The following is a 16547-nucleotide window of genomic DNA, read 5'->3' on the forward strand; positions in this document are numbered from 1 at the left end:
CGCTTTTTTAATCAATAACCGCAGCTTTTCATTAATGTTAGAAAGAAAAAAAAGGAGTACTAAAAAGTCAGTGAGAGATAAACCCTCTTATCTCTCCCCTCAATGTTGTGTCGTTTCTGCTGTTGTTTAAAAGTTGCCATAGCATTGAATAATTAAAGGGCAAATTACTTATACGTTGTAATTTGAGGTTAAGTTACTTTTTCTGCCTCTCCATAAACTTGCTGTCAGTTTTTCTGGTAGAAAGTTCTCACTTGGCATTTAAAACTTTTTAAAGGTCTATTTCACCCTTTTTGGCACCTTGCTATGTTATATGGACTAAAATACTCTTTTATATTTCTTGATGGGCCATTACTTTCTGTAATGGTAAAATCTAGGGCTGGCAAATGTGAAAACACAGGTCCAAGTCTGAGAGTGTCCACCTTGTGTAAAAAATGCCCAAGGTTAGAACAGTATCTAGTCTACCCCTCCAAAGACCCCAGAGCCCACATAACTGACACCGACATTGTGTAGTGGCCTTTTTATATTTTTTAAATGTTAATATGGAAATAGAAAGCCGAAAACAGGTTTGAATTGTTGTTAGTGCTTTATTTTTATTTTTTATTATTAGAGTGTGCCACAGGGGCATTTATGCAATTTCCTTTTATTGTTATGCTGTCACATACCTCTAAAGAATAATGGGGGTGCCACCAGCCCATTTTTTTGGCTCTTCAAACTTTCTCCTCTCTTCTTCTCTCTCCCTTTATCTACTCTTCTCTCTCTTTACTGGTTCTAAGTGAAAACATGGTATCAGAGTGCTGACTTGGGCGGGGATTGAGCTGTTTTCTCCTTGGAACATTTTCTTTTTGGACTGTGAAAGAAGAAAACCCTCATTGGACTGACCTAAGCAACAGTTCCTTTGTTTTTCCCTTTTTTATTGGTTGTAGCCTCATTGTACCAAGATCAGTGATTCTTTGTGACAGTCGATTCTGTGAGGGAGTTTTGCCTCAAGGCATGTGCCTTGTTTATGGTGCTGTAATGGATTGTGGGGTCCTTTTCCAGCAAGTATTTGTTGTACACCACACCATTACCACATGTTTTCTGTGGGTTGGTGTTGATTAGAGGTTGATTTGTTGGGGTTGTGTAGCCAATGTGTTCAAAGTTGCAACAGTTTTTTCAGTTTGGCTACAGTTTCAAACTCAAATTCTTGATCGGGTGTTGATGGAAAATCAGGTCTGTGCTTCTTTCTGTGACTGTTAGTGTAGGTAACCTCTGTAATGGAAGCTGATGATTCAGCTTCTTTCTGAGTTATTTCTTCTCAAAGAACTTCCAGTGTGGGGGTAGACAGTGAGTTTTCCTATGCCTATTACTCCCTTGAATGGGATGAACTATCTAGAATGGTCAAAGGGTATTAAACTCTATGTTACAACCAGGGGAAAGCTGGTTATATCAATGATAAAGTGAAAGAACCCAATCTGTGCTTCTTTCTGTGACTTTTAGTACGGGTAACCTCTGTAATGGAATCTGATGATTCAGCTTCTTTCTGAGTTACTTCTTCTCAAAGAACTTCCAGTTTGGGGGTAGACAGCATGAGTTTTCCTATGCCTATTACTCCCTTGAATGGGATGAACTATCTAGAATGGTCTAAGGGTATTAAACTCTATATTACTGCCAGAGGAAAGCGGGTTATATCAATGGTAAAATGAAAGAACCCAAGTCAGGGACTACTGAACACGATAGATGGAACCAAGAGAATAGTATGGTTATGTCCTGGCTCATTGTTGCTATGGAACCAGAGGTGAGGAAGAATTTCATGTGGGTTGATATGGGAGCATGCAAAATTAACCTATTCAGAGCAAAGGCATTACACATAGATTTATTTATCAGTTACACGCTGAATCCACCTGTAAGCAGGGTGATTGTAACTTGTCTGCTTAATATTAAACCCCTACCTCAGTCTAGATGGAGTTAGACCATTACCAGACTATCAAATGGAAGAATGATGATGATGCAAAGGAAAATCCTGTGTATGAGCCTCTTCGTGTTCAGATTTTGGGCAACAATGATCTTCCTTCAATCCAGGAAGTATATGCCATTATGCAATCTGAAGAAAGTAAACTGAGTGTGATGGTTACAGCTGAACGGGAGCAACTGATTGCCCTAGCATCAAAACGTGGTAATAATGGTACAAAGAAAGGTCGTTGTAAGAGGAATGAGGACAAGGACAAATTGTGGTGCATCCATTGTTGTCGCCCCAAACACACGAGAAACCTGTTGGGATCTTGTTGGGAAGCCCAAGTGGGCAACCAAGAACCAAGAATTGAAAAAAAAAAGGCAAAGATAGAAGTATAGTGCAGCAAATGTGGTGGCTAATGATTCTCAAGGTGGGAGTGTAACTACTGGTACCACTCAGGAGCATCAATCTAGTTCCTCCTATTGTGATCACTTGGAATCTTATAGTAGGGAACGGTGTCAAATGGATAGTACAGCTGGTATTCCCTCCACTTCATTTGCGTCTACAGCAAATAGTGCAGCCTCTGCTTTCCATTTATCCACTCTTGCCCCTGACTCTCCTTAATTTGACTCGGTTACATGCTATCATTTTATTATTAAGACAACAATACAAAGCCTTTTTCTTTTATTTATGCATAACATAAGGGTTTTCCGGTTTGATTGGAGAGGGAGGAGAACCAAAGACTTCATGCCCCAGCCCAACTCCATCGCACCTCAGCTTCAGCAGGTAAGTTCTTCCAGCCCAGCTTCAGTCTTTTTTTGCTTTTTTTAGAAAAAACAGGGGCTCTGCCCCCATACTCCTCCCTCCCTCCACAGCTCCACTCATTCTTCCGCCCCTGATTGTTCTCAGTCGCTAGTCCTAGATCTCAGTGCCTTTTTTTTCTGAAAAAAACAGGGGCTCCACCCTTATACTCCTTTCCGCCCCTGACTGTTCTCAGTCGATAGTCAGTCCTTTTTTTTTTTTTTGAAAAAACAGGGGCCTATAATTCTCCCTGCCCCTAATCCCCTATACTTCTTCTTCTTCCGCCCCTATACTCCTCTCCTCCCTTCCTAGTTCTGGCATTTTTTTTTCCAGTTAATAGTTAGTGTGCATGCCTGCTAGTTAGTGTATAGTTAGCGTACATGTTTGCTAGTTATATGAAATTTATAATCATTTGAATGATTTATAGAGTTAATAGTTAGTGTACATGCTTGCTAGTTAGCACACAAAACCAGTAAAATAGCTTAGAAAAGCATAGATAAAGTAAAAACTCAAGAAAATTAACATTTTAAAATTCCAACACCTAGGCGCCTAGGCACCTGGGCACCCTATAGTCGCCTAGCCTTGCCCTGGCGCCTTGAAAGCTATGAGGTCATGTTTCCTTTGAGTTGCTAAAGTATTTGTTTCCTAGTTTTTTTAAGTCTTGTTCAATGTCCAATTTCCAAAGCTAAGCAAACATTATAGAAATTCCTTTTCTTCAAGTAATAAAAGATCAGATTTTCCCTTTCATATTGTGCATTCGGAATTCCTACCACTATACCCTCTGAGGGCGGCTACAAATGCTTTATTAGTTTGATTGATGATTTTCTACTACAATTGAATATTTTCTATGTGGACTAAAGATGAAGTTCCAAAGAATTGTAAAAGATTTTAAAAAAATGGTGTTTACCCAATTTCATGTGGAGGTTCATATATTCTAAGTAGATAAGCAAAGAATATTTCCATGGCAACCTAAATAAACTTTTTGCATTCCATGGATCCCTTCACAGTAGCTCTTGTGCAAAAACACCACAACAAAATGGTGTTACAAAAAGAAAGAACTAGCATCTCCTTGAAGTAGCACATGGCATGATGTTGCACATGAATGTAAACGTTTATGGATGGATGTTATGTTTGTTGGTACTTATGTAATCAACCATATGCCCTCCAGAGTGTTGAACTACAAGGCCCCCCATCAACTCCTATTCCCAGTCTCATTTGTTCTCCATTCCTATGAGTCTTTAGGTGTCGGTCCTCCGTTCATGAGCCATTTTATCTCGTATTTTCCTCAGGGAAGAGTTGTGTGGGGGAGAAGTTCATCAGGTTCATTTTCTGTCCATCCTAAATCTTGCACCTTTCTCTGTCTTTCTACGTAAGCACTATAGAGATCATCAAAGTTGTAAGGATGTGGAGCTCCCAAATATTGTGCAACTGACACCATGGATTCCCTAGTGATAAGCTCTCAACTACTCTCATCCCCATTGGTTCTTTTGTTCCTATTTCTATTGGCAACCATGTAGATGACCTTGATATCTCTATTGCTCATAGAAAGGGTGCTAGGTCATTCACTACTAAACACTCCATAACCCATTGTTTCCTATGGTCATGTTTCTTCCTTATTGTGCCTTCCTGTATGTCATTGATAGTATGCTATGAAGGAAGAACTTAATGCCCTCCATAAAAATAATACATGGGATAGCTGACAATTAGGAGTTCAACATCTGGTAGTTGAAGGAGACTCTCAAATTGTTGTGGGATGGCTGACAGATCCAACTTCAACCATGTGGCGACACAAAGATTTATTAAGGAAAGTCAACTGGTTTACAAGAAATATGACAGTTACCTTTTGTTGGGAGGGAAGATCAGCAAACACCTTAGCAGATGGATTAGCTAAGCAGGGAGCTACTAGGAAACATTTATTTTGGGCTGCTTTGTAATTGTATTTATGACTAATTCTGTTTTTTATTTGATGTAATATTTCCCTGAAGAGGTAACAGCCCATGCCTCTTTTGAGTTCCCTGTACTGCCTTTTCTAAATTAATAAATTATATTCATTCATCAAAAAAATAAATAAATAATACATGGGAGCTAGTGGATCTTCGAAAAGGGAAAGAGTATAAATGGGTGTTTTCAATGAAACATAAGGTGAGCGAGACAGTAGAAAGATATAAGGCAAGGTTCGTGGTGAAAGGCTACACCCAAATACATGGCATTGATTATGTGGAGATTTTCGCCCTGATAGCAAAGATGAACTCCATCCATGTTCTTTTGTCTCTAGCTACTAACTTCGATTGGGAGTTGCATCAACTTGATACTAAAAATGCTTTCCTAAATGGTGACCTGGAAGAAGTGTATATGGTTCAGCCACCCAGTTTAAATGCCAAAGGCAATTAAGACAAGGTGTATAGACTGAAGAAGTCTCTGTATGGGTTGAAACAATTCCTTAGACCTCATTTAGTAGGTTCCATACGGCGTTCAGTAGATCGGTTTCAAACAATGCCAGTCTGATCATACCCTCTTTGTTAAGAGGGATTAGGGAAAGGTTATAATGTTGATAGTTTATGTAGTTGACATTATAATCATAGGTGATTGGAGCTCTGAAATACAAAATTTGAAGGAGTTTTTGGCTACCCAAATAAAAGTTAAAGATCTAAGACCCCTATGGTATTTCCTTGGGATCGAGGTTACCTGTTCTCGAAAAGGTACCTTTGTTTCTCAAAGGAAGTGGATCCTAAATCTCTTGCAAAACACAAGAAAACTAGGTGAAACCAGCCAATACTTCTAATGTGAATAAAAAATTGGGTGATTGTGATGGAGAACCTTTGAAAGATGTGAAACACTTATGGAGGTTGGTGGATCAATGACACATACTAATATTTCCTATGTTGTGGGAGTCTTGAGTTAGTTTATTCATTCTCCTAAAGTACCACACTTGGAAACTACAGAGAGTGTCCTTAGGTACTTGAAGTTTCCAGTGATAGGGTTGTTGTTAAAAAACATGGTTACCTGAAAGTGGAGGTTTATACAGATGCAAACTGGGCAGGTGCGGTGGATGACAGAAAATCCACAAGTGAGTATTACACCTTCGTAGGTAACAACCCAGTGACTGCGAGGAAAAAGAAGCAAGGTGTAGTTGCAAGGTTGAGTGCTGAAGCAGAACATAGGGCTATGGCACATGAGGTTGCAGAAGTGCTTTGGATTAAGAACTTGTGGGGGAGCTGGACTTTAACATTGACAGCCCAATGTTTCTTTACTGTGACAACAAGGCAGCCATAAACATTACATCTAAATCCCATACTCCATGACAGGATATTAAGGGGGAATACTGTTAGTGCATGATTGATATATACAGCCCAACCTGAGGGGGAATGTTGTTAGTGCATTATCTTTATTTTTTTTATTATTAGAGTGTGCCAGAGGAGCACTAATGTAATTTCCTTTCTTTTTATTGATATTGCTGTCATACCTATAAATAATAATGGAGGTGCCACCAGGCCAAGTTTTTGTCTCTCTAAACTTTCTCCTCTCTTCTCTCTCCCTTCTCACCTCTTCTCCTTCTCTTCTCTCTCTCTTTACTGGTTCTAAGCGAAAACATAAATAATATAGATATTTGAGATAGTTTAACTGTAAATGAGGCTGCCGTTATCAATCTCTCTATCCAAGGGATGTTTTGCTAAAAACTTTTCTACCCAGTGTTGCATGGACATGGACACAGGGGTCAGAATAAGATGCATGTCCAAGAGTTTGACTTGGCAAGATGAGAAAACATGGACTTGCGGAACCTCTATGGAAAAGTATTCCTATTTTTTATGTTATGTAGAAGTGCCCTCAAGAATCTGTGAACTCTCTGACTCAGATGTGTGTCTGACACAACTCATTCTCCATTTAGGAGAATCCTTGCAACATGTTTTCTATCTTAATCATTGTTGCATAGACACAAACACAGGATGCATGTCCAAGAGTCTGACTTGACAAGATAAGAAACATGGACACAGACATATTATGGAAAAGTATAATATTTCATATTTTTTGAATTCTCACTTTATATATCTGCAAAAAGGGGTCTAAAATGTTGGCTTAGTGACCAATTAATTTTTTACGTGAAAAATGGCATTCATCTTGTACATTAGCTATCTGTTATATCAAGTAGGAGATGAAAAGGAAATGTTATGTAAAGTGTCCTTGATAATCTGTGGAGTGTCCAATTCAAGTGCATGTTCAATATGGGCACATCATTCTTATAGGAAAGTCCATGCAACAATAGTCTTATTTCTGTTTCTTATGCTAACAAACATCCCTGTCAATTCATGGTCAAAGAGGGTATAAATTATTAGGTAAACTTGAGATTGCCATAAATATTTGACTGAAACCCCAGGGGAGGATTAAGTAATTCACCCTAATTTAAAATACTGATAAACAGCATTGAATAGTTAAGAAAAGAACAAAACAGAATTTGTCTATTGAATTTAGTTATTTCATCCTTCATGTTATGTACTAAGTTTGTACTTTTTCCAGGCAAGTTGTTCAAATCTTCCATTTACAAATTTCCGAAGCATTTTCACATTTGGAGGTTAGCACACCCCAAGCAAAGCAAAGGTACAATTCTCAGCCAGCATATCTGGCGCTTAGTTATTAAATATTCTTCTCTTTCCTAGGCCGCTACTTTTACTGAAATGACAGTATCTCTATGCTAGATTGTATCGTGACGTACAACACATACTTGGATGCATTCACTCTTTGCCTTCCGATACGTCAAGTCAAGATGGTGTGCCAAACTTTGGGAAACTTGATGAATTCTTGGTGCAAAGATTTGGGACTGAAGCCCCTCAATGAATGCCTATGTAAAGTAGCAAACAATCCATCTGTTTGAAGACTAACGTAAGTTGAAGGGAACATTTTCAGCACATCCAATCATTGGAGATTTTCAATGATTCACTTGCCTTGTACAACCGAACCAAGGTAATGGCATAATACAAACAATGCTCTAAAAATTTTCAATATTTCTGAACTGTCAACTGTATTCAGTAGGATCATTCTTTATCATGATTACAATTTTTATTATTCTCTTTTTAATGGATAACTTGAAAAGATTCTATTAATTTGTGGAAAAGAATAGTGGATATTTACAATATGGGCTGTGTTAAATCACCCCATGGTTACATAGGGGAGCTAAACTCTCCCTGTTGGTGAGTCCCCAAAACATTTGATCCCTATTGCCCTTTGTCTTGTTAGTGTGTCTACCATGCCATTTTGGCTGTTCCTGTCCATCTGAAGGTGATTCCAGGCTCCCTTGTTAGGCATATTACCTCTCTTATGGCATATGGTGTGCCTGTAGCACAAAGAGCCTTGACAATTATTCATTGTTAACATTAGAAACTCTATTAATATGAATAAAAGAATATTATGTACAATAATAGGCTATAAGCCATTTTTGTTAGACTAATATTAGCTACTACCCAACTCCCAAAACTGATAATTTACATGCATCATTAAGTACAATAATAGAATATTGTGTGCATGTAGCACAAAGAGCCTTGACAATTATTCCCTATTTACATTTTTCTCATTGTTAACATTAGAAACTCTATTAATATGAATCAAAGGATATTTTGTACAATAATAGGCTATAAGCCATTTTTGTAGACTAATATTAGCTATTACCCAACTCCCAAAACTGTTAGTTTACATGCATCATGTGGTTACTCCCCAGTGCAAATGTTTCCTTTTCACCCCTTCTTTTTGCCAATAAAGCAGCCAAGATAATTGTTTATCTTTAGACCCTATAAAAAGTAGCACCCAACTCTCTTTCCAGATGTTTAATTTCCTGCATGGAATGCCATGTTGCAATTTTCCTTGACTTCAGTTTCATTTTTAGCCACCCAACTACTACCTTGAAGTCCCCTGACACTACTATACTCCTGAATTCCAAAGTTTTTCCCAGCCACAGTCCCTGCAAAACAGCTAACAGTTCAGCTCTTGTAGAATCTTCAATACTTGCGAGTCTTACTTCTAGAATTGCCCCACATACCACATTTGTTCCTGAAAACTTCTCCTATACCAGAATTGCCATGATTCATGCATGTTACACCCATCAAAGTTTAGTTTGGCTTGATTCATTTCTGAATGAACCACATACTGCCACCCCATTCCAGTTGTGTGCTGGAAGAAAGTTGCCACAAAGGGCACATTGAGTGGTCATGGTTGAACGCTTTCCTTGAAAAACATAGGCTGTAACTCCCTATCGTAGTCTACACAACCTAATTTCTTTTATGTTTCCAATAATAAATATAAGCTAAATGCCTATTTTTGGGTGTTTCAAGCTAAATGTTCAATGTCATTCCTTTATTGGATGGTTGTAATTTATATGGACTTGTGAGATTACATCAATATCTTACAATTGGAACACGTCTTTTTTCATCAACTACTCAGCACCTAGGCACCAACTAGTCATTACATCGGCTAGACAAACCAAAGAAACTAGTCATTACCTCACCATACTGATAACACTAGAACTGGGTTGAAGTGAAAAAGACCTGGAGAAAGAAGCACGATAGAAAGGTCCTGAGGAATTGAGGGTCCAAACACAAATCTGGTTTTGGTTATCAAGAAAAGAATTATCCAAAGAATCAATTAGGTATAAGGCTTGTGAATATTCAAAGTTCCTCAAACCTGTCCTGAGCCTCATTTATCATGTTTTTTGTCCTCCTATACACTATTAATTCTATCAGATAAAAAGGACAGCCCAGTGCACAAGGCTCCTGCCAATGCGGGGTCTGGGGATAGACAGATGTATGCAGTTTTACCCCTGCATATACAGAGGCTGTTTCCAAGATTTGAACCCTGGTCACCCAGATTGAAATGGAGCAACCAAACCGTTGCTCCATTGTTTTGGCTAGTCAATGTTAAGTAGCTTCCATCTCAGGTACAAGTTGCTTTGTATTCAATTCTCTTCAATTCGTTAATAGCAATGCATATGTTTAAAATGTCAGCGTCAATGGAAATGTCAATCATCCAAATATAGGAAACATATTGGAAATATGGAGATGATGTAAAGAAGCATGGGTACCACGTTTAAAATTATTTGCTTGTTCTAAACCATTAAATGAAGCTATGAAACTAAGTAGACAAAATAATACATTGCAAAGTTGTCCCATAGACTTTAAGATTTGAAACCACATGATAGAGCAAGTTCGAACTTAACCCACAAGAGGTGCAAATGGTTCTAATAGGTCAAAATAATATTTCTATTACACAACTAAAAACTAAGATTTAATATTACATCCAAAGAGAATTAGAGCTGACTCAAAGCAGTCATCACCCCCATTAGGTGGGAGATGTGATTCAAACCAATAAAATTAGCAGAATAATTTAGACTAAAGCAAAAGAAAGTAAGGAAGAAGAAGAAGGAAGATTGGAGAAGAAAGGAGAAAGAAAAGAGGAGTTCGATAATCTCCTCTTTCCCCCACTAATCCTTTAATAGACTTGCTTAAGTTACATAATTTACAAGATTGCCCTTAAGTAGGCGTCCACATCAGCACTATACTTAGAAAACATAAACAAGAGCTAAAGGCCCATAAAGAAAAGGCCCAATAAGAAAAGATAACAAGAAAAAACTAATAAGAAAGACAGTAATGGGCTAGGGCCCATTCGGCCCAGTCTCTCTACAGTGGGCAATATATTGCTGCTCCACATATCCACAATACTGTTGCTAATTTGTCATGTTATTAATGCCATTTCATGTACCGTAATAGTTTTGATAGTTTTCACTAGAGATATGTCATAACCACTAATATTTTTTGCTGGTATGCATGGAAATGGAAATATATCATGGAAGTATTAGGAAATGTCAACATAAACCTTGCTTATATGTATACAGGTGTTCGTAGGGTATTCGAAGGAAAAGAAAGTGTTGTTAGAGCTGTTAATGGACCGTAAATGGGTGTTAGTGGACCTGTTTATGTGTTTAATTCTGTTTATGCGTAATCAGGGGTATTCTTGTAATATCCCCTTTTTATTTGAACACCCTAATATATAAGCTAGTGGGGTGCTGCCCCCTTCACACTTTTGGCAAACTCTCCTCTTCTCTGCTCTTTTTTTTTTCCTCTCTTCTATTCTAGATGGTATCAGAGCAGGTTTGACAGCAGATTGGTACTCAAGTGGACTTCTCTTCTTTCTTTTCTCGTTTTTTTCCTGGAAAGGACTGTAACACTTCAGAATTTCAGATTTGAGAAGGAACTGGTCGGGTAACAGTTTCTTTTCTATTTTTTCTCCCTTTCTGGTCGTGGGACCAAAAGGGTTATTGTTTTGGTGTATCCCTTGTATCTTGTGATGGAAGTTTGAAAGGAGAGGTATCTCTCTGTGTTCTACATAGTTGTATGGTCTGGGGTCCTGTTGGCAGAGTGTAAACCAAGTTTCCTGGACCTCTTATATTCAGGTATGTGTTGTTTACTCAGCTGTACTGTGTTTCTGTGTGCTGGATGTTCTTCACTTTGCTTGAAAGTTCAAGACTGTAGAAGTGATTGACCTGTGGAGTTCATCTGGAATTTTTTTCTCTTGTTTCTGATTTGGGGTTGTTCAAAGGTGCTCTACTGTGATTCCTACTTCTTGTGAAAGAAGTTTGGAGCCCTCTTGCTGATTACAGTGGACTGTTATTTGGAAAACATACCTGATTTATGTGGTTGTTGTTCCTTTCCTCCTGGTACAAATTACTTTAGGACTGCTAAATTTATTGTATAAACAATGTCAACTGATGATTCAGCCATATCTAAAGTCACTGGAGGTCAGAATATGGTCAGTCTAGGGTCTGAAAACTGGAGTTTCCCTATTTCTATTACAGTCCTTGATGGACTGAACTATTTGGAGTGGTCCAAAAGTGTTAAGCTGTATGTTGGGTCCACGGGAAAGCATGGCTACTTGTCTGGTGATATTCCTCAACCCAAAGAGGTGGCTCCAAGAAAATTACTTGATCATTCTTGGCTTGTAACTTCTATTCATCCAAATCTGAGGAAAAACTTTATGTGGGCTGAAACCGCAAAGGGGATTTGGGACCAGGCTAAGGCTACATTTTCTGAGCAAAGGCATTATGCTCGTATTTATCAGCTACAGATTGAGTCCTCCAATTGTAAGTAGAGGGAAAAAGTCTGTCAAGTTACTATTCATCTCTTACCTCCATGTGGAGGGAACTTGGTCATTACCAAAGTGTTGACCGGAAGAATGAATCAGATGCAAGGGAATACAAAAGGCTTGTAAATCAGCAGCGAGTATCTGCATTCCTTGTGGGTCTTAACCCCAGTTATGAGACCATTCGGGTTCAGATTTTAGGGAGAAAGGAATTCCCATCACTTTAGGAAGTGTATTCATTGGTTCATTCTGAAGAGAGTAGGAGGATAGCCATGAATCCTCCAAAGGGGGAGCAGCAAGTTGTGCTCCTTGCCAAGGGAGGTGGTGCAAATACGAAGGATGGTGTTGGGATGAAGAAGACTGACAAAGTTGATAAAGATAAGTTAAGATGTACGCATTGTGGCAGACCCATACACACTAAAGCAACATGTTGAGATCTTGTTGTGAAGCTGAAGAATTTTCAGTCCTTCCAGAAGAAGCAACCAATAATATTCTGGGAAGAGTTCTAACTCAGCTAATGATGTTTGTGGTAGTTCATCTCAAGAGGGTGTCTCAACAGGTTATAACCCTGAGGGGTAACTGAATACCTTATGTGATCAGTTGGAAGAATATGGTAGGACTCTCTATCAACTTGAGGAGACTATCATTCCTACCTCACATGTGTCCACTATAGGTAACCAGGCCTCTGCATTTCATGTGTCTACTTCATCCTCCACCCCTTGGATCATTGATTCTGGGGCAACCAACCATACGACTGGTAAGCCTAATTTGTTTTCAGCATATCGTTTACTTTTTTGTAGGGACAAAGTTAGGCTGGCTGACAGTTCACATACCACATTCCTGACCATGGCGTAGTGCCCTTACAGAATGAGATTATTCTTCATTCAATATATCATGTTCCCAAATTTCCTACCAATCTTTTGTCTATTGGTTGCATTACTCGATCCTTGAATTGTAGTGTAACCTTCTTTTATGATTTCTCTGTTTTCTAGGATGACTTGTGGGAGTACAATTAGCAAGGGTCGTGTGGTTGATGGTCTCTCTATACATTCTGGATGAGGTTGCAACTCCAGAGTCAAGCAATACAATAAGTTTCCTGAGCCAGTCTGAGAGTCTTTGTAATAATGCCCAAATTTTACTGTGTCACTACCGTTTGGGTCATTTGCCTTTTCCATCTTTGAGAGTCTTGTTTCCAACCTTATTTAAGTTAGTGTTTGAGTCTTCACTTCAGTGTCCAACATGTCCTTTAAGCTAACATTGTAGAACAAGTTTTCGTTCGGAAAATAAAATTGTTGAATTTCCATTTCAAGTTGTTAATTCTGATGTGTAGAGCCCTACTACTATTGTTGCAGAAGGGGGTTATAGATGCTTCATTAATTTCATTGATGACTTCTCAAGATACACTTGGATTTATTTACTTTGTTCACAAGATGAAGTGCCAAAAATAATGCAAGACTTTTAGAAAACGGTATCCACAGTTTCATGTGGAAGTGCAAAAATTTCATTCTAACAATGCTTGAGAATACTTTAGAGATGATCAAAATCATTTTTTTCCCAGCATGGTACCATTCACATAAGCACCTACCCTAGGACCCCATAACAGAATGGTATTGCTGAGAGAAAAAATAGGCATATCCTTGAAGTGGCCCGAAGTTTGATGTTGCATATGCATGTACCTAAGAGGTTCCGAGCTGGTGCTATTTTGACAGTTGCATTTATTATCAATTGTATGCCTACTTGTGTTCTCAAGTTCAAGGCCGCACACCAGTTGTTGTTTCCTAGGTCCCCATTGTTTTCTATCCTTGTGCGTACCTTTGGATGTTGGTGTTTTGTATAGCATTTGTCTCCATCTTGTGGTAAGCTTGATCCTCGTTCTATCCCTTGTATCTTCTTGGGATATCCCACCACTCAAAAGGGATATAAGTATTATGATCCCTCTTCTCTTCGTACCTTTGTTTTCATGGATGTAACTTGTATTGAGCATCAACCCTTCTTCCCTACTTCTCGAGGGGAGAATAGTACATTGAAGGAGAAGTGAATTATGGTTCCCACCACCTCCACACCTTAGTCTTTGGTTCCCATGTTACTCACATTGTTCTCGTTCTGCTGTTCCTGCTCCTATCAATCGTGTTTATTCCCGTTCCAGGTCTCGTTCCCATTCTCCAGATCAGAATACGTCACCAGAAGAAGAGGAACCTAAGACTACTCCCCCTATACCGGCGGATTCTCAAGAGCCAAACCTAAAAAGTAGTGTATTTCCCTCTGAACTAGGTAATGTTACTTCTTGTGATCCTACTTTGTGGTCTTGATCTACCTAGCTGTCCAAAAAGGTACCCGTTCATGCACTACTAGCATCCCATTAGTCATTTTACCACTGGTAGTAACTTGTCTCCTTATCGTTCTTTCCTTTGTGCTATTGCTAGTTTTTCTGTTCCTAAGTCAGTTGTAGAGGCCCTCAATTCTCGAGTGGAAAAATGCAATGCTTGAGGAACTTAATGCTCTTCATAAGAAGAGCACGTTGGATTTAGTGGACCTTCCTATGGGTAAAAAACCTGTGGGATGCAAGTGGGTGTTTACTATTAAGCATCGTACTGATGACTTAGTGGAAAGATATAAGGCAAGGTTGGTGGCCAAAGGTTTCTCTCAGACATATGGAGTTGGCTACACAGAAACGTTTGCTGCAGTTGCAAAAATGAACTCCATTCTTGTCCTCTCCCTTGCTGAAATGTTTGATTGGAAGTTGTACCAATTAGATGTCAAAAATTCTTTCTTGAATGGTGATTTCAAGGAGGAAGTCTATATGGTACAGCCCCTAGGTTTTACTTCAAAGGAAATAGAAGGCAAGGTTTGTCGCCTCAATAAGTTTGTATGGCCTGAAGCAATCTCCAAGGGCTTGGTTCGGAGGATTTAATAATGCAGTCAAGAAGGTTGATTTTAGACAGTATCAGGGTGATCATACTCTCTGTTAAGAGGGAAGGGATTTATGTGGTCATTCTTATAGTTTATGTGGATAACATTGTCATTATGGGAAATTGGGAGTCAGAGATACAAACGGTAAAGAGATCTTGGGGGGCTCAATTTGATATCAAAGATCTAGGCTCTTTAAAGTACGTTCTCAGAATTAAAGTTGCGAAATCAGACAAAGGTATCTTTAGGATGCTTGTAAGGGATTCAGGGGAAGTACATCCTAGATCTTCTGTGGGACACTGATAAGCTTGGAGTCAAGCTTGTAGATACTCTCCAATTGATAGTAACCACAAACTTGGTGGAGAAGGTGGCGAGCCTCTCTCTGATGTAAGGCAGTTCCAGAGACTTATTGGGAGATTGTTCTACTTATCTATGACTAGACCCAACATTGCTTATGCTGTTCGGGTGTTGAGCCAGTATATGCATACCCCTAGGTCTACTCACCTTGCTGCGGCAAAGCAGGTTTTGAAGTACTTAAAAATTCCCTGGTAAAGGTATCCTTTTTTCCAAGCATGATCACTTGAAATTAGAAGTTTTCACTGATGCGGATTGTGCCAGCTCAGTTGATGATAGGTCTACTATAGGTTATTGTACCTTCATTGGAGGAAATTTGGTAACCCTGAAGAAAGAAACAAACAATGGTTGCTAGGTCAAGTACAGAAGCAGAATATAGGGTCATGGCACATGGAGTTGTAGAAATTTTGTGGTTAAGGAATATGTTAAAGGAGTCGAGAGTTGAAGTTCACAGCCCAATGTCATTGTATTGTGACAATAAGGAAGCAATAAATATTGTCCACAATCCTGTGATGCATGAAAGAAAAAAGCATATTGAAGTCAACAAGTATTTCATTCGTGAGAAACTCAAAGTTGGTGAAGTCTGTATTCCTTATGTAAACTCTATGGATCGATTGGGTAGCATCTTCACTTAGAGTGTTCCTAGTACCCGTCATTTGGATATTTGTACCAAGTTGGGAATGATAGATATATTCAGCCCATATTCAGCCCAACTTGAGGAGAAGTGTGGTTAGAGCTGTTAATGGACCGTAAATGGGCTGTTAGTGGACCTTTTTATTTGAACACCTTAATATATAAGCTACTGGGGTGCCGCCCCCTACACACTTTTGGCAAACTCTCCTCTTCTTCTTCCATTCCAGAGAAAGGTTTTCATTTTTTATTTTTTTCTTGTTACAAGTGAGGGGTAGATGAAACATGAATCTGTATGCTGAAGGGATAAATTTTAAATTAAAAAGAAATGCATTCCTTCCTGCATACTGTTCATGGTATTTTGGTAGGGTCTAATGAAATTCTTAGCTTATTACCAACTTTTGAATCCATGAAGCCTTGTTTCCTGCTGCACTGCACACCTGTTGAATCAATTCTTGTATATGTTTAACTAGTTTTTAACTAAATTTTCATACATTTGCAATTTATAAGATTGATGTAACACATCTTCTGAGATGTTACGAGATAATAATTCCCATGGATCTGAACTCTGGTATTAGAAATCAGGATGCATTCACTTCCTGAAATCCAAATCCAAGACATGGATAGTCATACGGATGATAATCTAACCCAACATCATGATACAAGTAGCTTACTTTAGTCTTTCAAGTAGTATTTCTTTGCAATTATGTCATGTCAGATTAAAAAAAAAAAAGCAGCTTTAGGAAATAACTTTGGAACTATCCGTTCAGCCATAAATTACAATAATAATATTCTTTTGATTCTGGCA

At 38.6% G+C, this 16547-nt stretch overlaps 1 protein-coding gene across 1 annotated transcript in view; it reads left to right on the forward strand.

Moving 5' to 3' along the window:
- The window catches only part of VPS54, an 88042-nt gene that overhangs the window by 70283 nt on the left and 1212 nt on the right, over positions 1-16547 (forward strand). The window contains exons 17-18 of the mRNA XM_088984770.1: positions 7244-7324; positions 7423-7687. Of these exons, the coding sequence (XP_088840896.1) occupies positions 7244-7324; positions 7423-7561 (220 nt within the window). The 3' untranslated portion in view covers positions 7562-7687. The remainder of the gene's footprint in view (positions 1-7243; positions 7325-7422; positions 7688-16547) is intronic.

The sequence above is a fragment of the Nelumbo lutea genome, chromosome 4 (assembly GCF_056320005.1).
Source record: "Nelumbo lutea isolate HS-2025 chromosome 4, American lotus-T2T, whole genome shotgun sequence".
Classification (NCBI taxonomy): domain Eukaryota; kingdom Viridiplantae; phylum Streptophyta; class Magnoliopsida; order Proteales; family Nelumbonaceae; genus Nelumbo; species Nelumbo lutea.